The sequence below is a fragment of the Hypomesus transpacificus genome, chromosome 18, assembly GCF_021917145.1.
Source record: "Hypomesus transpacificus isolate Combined female chromosome 18, fHypTra1, whole genome shotgun sequence".
NCBI lineage: Eukaryota > Metazoa > Chordata > Actinopteri > Osmeriformes > Osmeridae > Hypomesus > Hypomesus transpacificus.
In genome coordinates, this window is record NC_061077.1 from 10,390,524 (window position 1) to 10,396,523 (window position 6,000).

At 37.0% G+C, this 6,000-nt stretch overlaps 1 protein-coding gene across 1 annotated transcript; it reads left to right on the top strand.

Moving 5' to 3' along the window:
- Positions 1-1,861: 1,861 nt before the first annotated feature.
- cbln4 (cerebellin 4 precursor) lies at positions 1,862-6,000 on the top strand. Its single transcript, XM_047040179.1, has 3 exons — positions 1,862-2,450; positions 2,734-2,850; positions 3,237-6,000. The coding sequence occupies exons 1-3, from the start codon at positions 2,163-2,165 to the stop codon at positions 3,432-3,434; spliced, it is 603 nt and encodes a 200-aa protein (XP_046896135.1). The 5' UTR covers positions 1,862-2,162; the 3' UTR covers positions 3,435-6,000.

The following is a 6,000-nucleotide window of genomic DNA, read 5'->3' on the forward strand; positions in this document are numbered from 1 at the left end:
AGATAATGTGATTTCAAGTACTATTGATTTATTTTAATTTGCTTGAATCTTGGTGAATTCTTGTTAGCATCCTTTCATTTCACATTTCCGATCCATGAACTGAAAACACAGTGTTGCCAGGAGAGATGATTCAGATGCTCTCTACATAACAGATGTATCACTCCATGACATAAAAATGTCAACCAATTCAACCAAAAAGAAAATACAACAGCTGAATGTAGTCTCGGCTGTTAAGGGACTCATGTTCTTGTTTCAAGTTAACAGTTTCTTTTTTCAATTCAATATGAGAAAACAGTTTTTAGACCAAAAAAATCTAACTTTCTTGATATGATTCTACCTCCCTTAATGGTGACAGGGTGTACTGTATTAGCAGTTAACCATGCTCACAGTCTCAACCTAATGTACTACAGTAGCAATAAAACACCTTTAGAATGACAAAAATCTAGTGAAAAGTAAAACCCAACTTGTTGGAAAGAATTTGATGGTTGCTTTTCTGGGCAGATTATGCAAGAAGAGACAAGATGACAAGTGCTTTTTAAGGGACTCTTTGGGTTTCAATGTTGTTTTAATCTCCAAAAGTATTTTTGACATTTCCTGGACCTAATTAAAAATATATATTTTCAGAGAAAAAAAGACTGTATAGGGCAACACTGTATATGTAACTGGTTGTGAATACCTATTGTAACAACATGTAGTTACATAAGAACTGCTAGAGAAAATTCACTTACCCCTAACACCTTTCCTTCCTATGCTTTATTACTCTTTGTAAAAAGACGCAACCTGGGAAGCCTGAAACCGCCTCCCACAAAACCTATACCCCCTACCTTTACAGTAATACCATGCAATTATATAGCAATTCCTACAATGTTGCTATGTATGTTATGTGACTTGTATTATAATCTGGAAGAAAAAAAATCTCACCTTTGCCACAAGTCTGCCTGAAGTTATCTTAAAACTCAGTTGATATCGACACTATCCTTTTTTAGGATCTGCTGAATACATGCTACTGCAGCAGTTTCACAGCAACTCTTTACAGCATGCCGGGACTCACATTCTAAAGACACACCCTTATTGTAGGCTGCCTTACATTGCTTACTTGGTGTTAAGTTTTTTTTTCAGTCTTACAATGACATTCTACTACCTTAACCAAATGTCATTTTGAGGATAAGATAAATGGGATAAGATAAAGCTGGTATAGGAGATATAGCTTTGGGATAGTGATTGAATGGAGTATTGGAGTTCAAGCTTTATGCCAATGATTAATTAGTTTTTCAAACATCTATAACCCTGCCTGCACAAATAACAAGTACACGGATGGATGTTTGGGTGAATTCCATTAATTGTATTGACCATCAGCTCTGAGAATCATGTTTCCAACAATTGTATTGACTGTCAGCTCTGAGACATCATATTTCGATGGAAACATCGATAAAACTGCCATTAGATATTATTTTTTTTATAGGTCTACAGTAGGCTATAGTTAACTGAAGATGGCATAGTTCAATGACTGTGACGATATAATATCACCGTCTTCAGATCCCTTGTTAAACTGCTCGGAAACAGCCAGATATGTTGTAAAGACGTTCCATTAGGCTACTTACACAAGTGTGTTTTATAGTTTGATTTAATAATTTAGCTGTAGGCTATTCTGTTCAAAGTAAATTATTGAACGTATACTTTGGGTTTGTCATACTATATTAAGTTGTATAAAATACAATACATTTAACACTGAAATATGATCTAATGCTGTTTAATGATGTCAAAATCATGGTGCACTAAGTGGACAAACAAGCCGCACGCATTACGTAGCACATCACCGCGTATAGTAGGCTACTCAGTCGTGTGCGTAATGAGTCGCAGAGCATGGGCTTCAAACCGGTCGGAGATAGTTACGTTTTTTATTTCAGACTAAAACGCGCTTTCATTTCTGCGTTTTCCCTTTTTTCAAAAGTAATTAAAATGTGGCAAAGACAAAATCATTGGTCGGATCACCTCTTACACCAACTGTCATCGTTTAAAGATAAAGATTTAGAAAATAAATTATATATGTTTTCATCCGATGTAGCAAACTGCTGGATCCAGTGAGAACATTTCACAGCGTCAGAGGCGTCTGCGACTGAGGGCTAGTGGATACTCGCAACTTGATACAGAGCATCTTTAAGATGGGGTTGTTAATCAAGGCAATGCTAAACTCTCTTGTCCTACTGCTCAGTTGGGCTATGATACCGGAATTTGTGGGAGCACAGAATGACACCGAACCAATTGTCCTAGAGGGCAAGTGTCTTGTGGTTTGCGACTCAAATCCGACTATGGATTGGAAGGGTTCGTCTTCTCCACTCGGTATCTCTGTGCGCGCAGCGAACTCCAAGGTGGCTTTCTCTGCAGTTCGGAGCAACAACCATGAACCATCGGAGATGAGCAATAAAACAAGAATCATATACTTTGATCAAGTAAGACGATTACTCAATTTATTAAACAACAAAACAGAACGTTCATTTTGCCCACACTTTTTTTGTAAGAATACTTTCTTGACATTTCAAACTTCCGTTAAGCTATTATTACCCTATTGCCATTCAACATTTTACGCTTCATTTACATCAGCAGAGACAATTCTCCTGCTTCAGGTTATTCATTTTAAAATAATGGCGCTGTACTGAGACTGTGATCAGTGTTGACCCGAAAAAGACTGAAAAAAAAATTGAATCTAAAAATGCATATGTGCTTCTTTTCCAGATTCTTGTGAATATAGGCAACTACTTCACACTGGAATCAGTATTTCTGTCACCTAGAAAAGGAATCTACAGTTTCAACTTTCATGTTATCAAAGTGTACCAGAGCCAGACCATTCAGGTATGACTAACCTTTCTGACACATCTATTAAAATGTAGTTTCTGTAATTTGATTTCGTCACAAGTAATATAGTTTTTCTTGGAAAGCCTACATTTTCTTATAGGTCCTGTGACAGTATGCACTCTGTAATTGTTTGAAATTCTGTGTGTGGCTCTTTGTTTCAACTGTCACTGTCATTTCAAGTCTTCAGATGCAAACCGTTGTTCTCAATGTCCTACATGACATGCATACTCCTCTAGAATACTAGGAGCATTGGAAAGTATTTGCTTTCAAGTCATTCAGTATTTGCATCCTGTCACATATCTAACTAAAATAGGAAATGAACGATCCTTCTCTTGTCATTAAATCGTGCTTGAGTTGAAAGCTGTCTTGCTTGTATCCTGCAGGTGAACTTAATGTTGAATGGGAAACCTGTCATCTCAGCCTTCGCCGGTGACAAAGACGTGACACGGGAGGCTGCCACCAATGGAGTCCTGCTCTATCTGGATAAAGAGGACAAGGTTTACCTTAAACTGGAGAAAGGAAACCTGGTTGGGGGTTGGCAGTATTCTACTTTTTCTGGTTTTCTTGTATTTCCTCTGTAAAAGAAGAACTTCTCAAAGTGTTTTGTTTAATCAAAACTTTCCTTCATCATTTGGATTTAGACAAACAGATGGAAATGTTGGATGGCCATGGATAAAGGCGTGAATAGTATTTTTGAAAGCTTTGACATTTGCTGGGTTATTTTACAGATGCAATACTCTTTTTGTTTCTGACACTATACCATTCTATACATTTTAATGAGGAACACCATTGTTTCACAACAAGATCTTCAAATGCCAAATGCCCATAATGTGAGCATTGCATATTTGCATTGCAAGTTTTGTCAAACGTTTTAAGTCACCATGGCTCGCATACGACCTCTTTTGGTTTTGGATTTGTTTTTTTAGGGAGTGTGACATACGGGTTTCAGTCTCAAGAAGAAACTGTGATCCAATGTGCAATAGCAAGCCCAAGAGTGAGATAACCCCGCTCTATCTACCAGTCACACACTGGATCTAATAAGCTGGGTTTCAGTGGCAGAGTCTGTTCTCAAGGGTCATCCTCTACAATCAATACACAAATAGTTTGCTAATTCCTGTGGTGGACTGGAGGTTAGAAACCTCAGTACAAACAGGATGTCCTGCAAAGCGCTACCAGCAGGTCAATGCAATGATTAACCTACTATTAAGCAATCTGGCAATTGACTAGGACACCTAATTGGACTCACCCTGAAAGCTTCAGCAACACATGAACGCAGGATAGCTTTGGTAAAAGCCTTTTTGAGTTCTTAGACTGTAGATAAAGAAGCAAACATTGCAAAGATTAACCAGCCTGGACCATCCTCAGTCATTAGTGATGTCAAAGCAGAATGCTGCTGACTACATAGGCCTGCACTGCAAGTGCAAAATAAGTGGACGTTTCATACTCCAAATATTGGCCCTTCTGATTCCGAGGCCTCCTCATGAAATCTTAACTATGTAGGAATACTATTAAAACTTGGTTTGATACACGCTTGTTAATTTATTGTTCATATTCATCAATTTAGACCTAAACAGTGTGGTTGTGCATTGAACTACTTTGACTGCCTATATACATTTGTGTTGTGTGCTTAGTTTGATGTGAAACATTACCTGTAGCATCTGCAAGTCGATAGACAGTATGTTATTTTAATGTCATTGTTTAGAGACAGTGAGTGCATACATGTGCAGTATTTTCAGACTAATTCAGAAAGATTGGAAGAATGAGCCACAAACAGATTTTGCTGTATGCCACCAATAGATTAGTTTAGCAGATTATGGCATTGATTTGATCTTTAAAGTTTTTTTATAACATTTGTTATTGTTTTTTCCCTCAACGGTTTTCAAGTGCTGCTATATTTTTGGGGATTTTGACATTCAGGCATCATAAAGAGCGAGTTTGATTAATAACAGTTATCCAGCTGAGTAGCCACACACCACAGTATGTTTGATCATACTGAATGTTTTACTGCTGATGCCAATGGAGTCTGGAACAAGGAGGCCTGGAACATGTTCTGCATTATTAAAACAGATTATCATCGTGGAGTAAGAGGACTGAGAAGGACAAATCCTTCAAATGACTGCAAGGAATAATGTAAATATAAAAAATGACATGTTTACAGGTGTCTGTTGTGGCTTCTATGGTGTGGATCATTCAACCACATTTGACTGCTTTACTTGATTCGTCATTGCAGTGTTTGATTCATGATGACTTGCTCCGTCACTGTAGCCTAACATTTGAAATTTTAAAATCACTTGTACTGTAGAATTTAAGAGTGAAGGCTGTGAATGAGTGAGGACTGTTTGTGAGAACTGTTCAAATCACTGGATGGTTGTTAGGAAATAAAAGAAAATCACATGGTTTTTATATCCATAAAGTTGACCACCACTGTAATTACTAATCATGGCAACACTTTACATTATGGTTACATTGACTAATGTGTAACTACATAGTTATTGCATTGTGAAAAATTATTGTAGGGACAGGTCATAGGATTTGTCAATTTTCCATGAATTTAAATGATACCCAGTCTTAGCTATATAGGTTATTACAAACATGTAAGAAGGTACAATTTGGGGCAGAGGTGTAAGGGCTAAGTGGATGTTTTGAAGGTTGTGTCACCAAAACAAGATCTCTGTTAACAACCATGCACTCCTGGAAGGCCCAACCTCCCCCATTCCAAGTTTCAGTTGGTTAATAATTTGTAGCACTAAACCGCAATGAAGTGTAACTACATATAAACTTGTTATGTTCCTATGTAACTATGGAAAAAGTTATTGCTATCTAATTACATGGTAGGTTATGTAACCTTACTGTAAAGTGTTGCCCGAATAAGTTTTGGGAAATAAATGTATGGACCTACTTCATGTAACTTAAAATAATCAAATGGCCAGTGTAACTTTATAATAGGATGATATGTGGCATGTATTACCATGTTCATTAAAAAAAGAAGAAAAAAAGCAAACTACATTTACTATGGTGGTACAATTTTATATTAGTAAATCCAACCAGCGTTGAGTAAATTAAGGATTTTTTCACCACAAAATAATAATCTATTGGTCCAGATGTGCATTTGAATAAATGGATGAATTGTTGTTGGAGGGCCTTTTA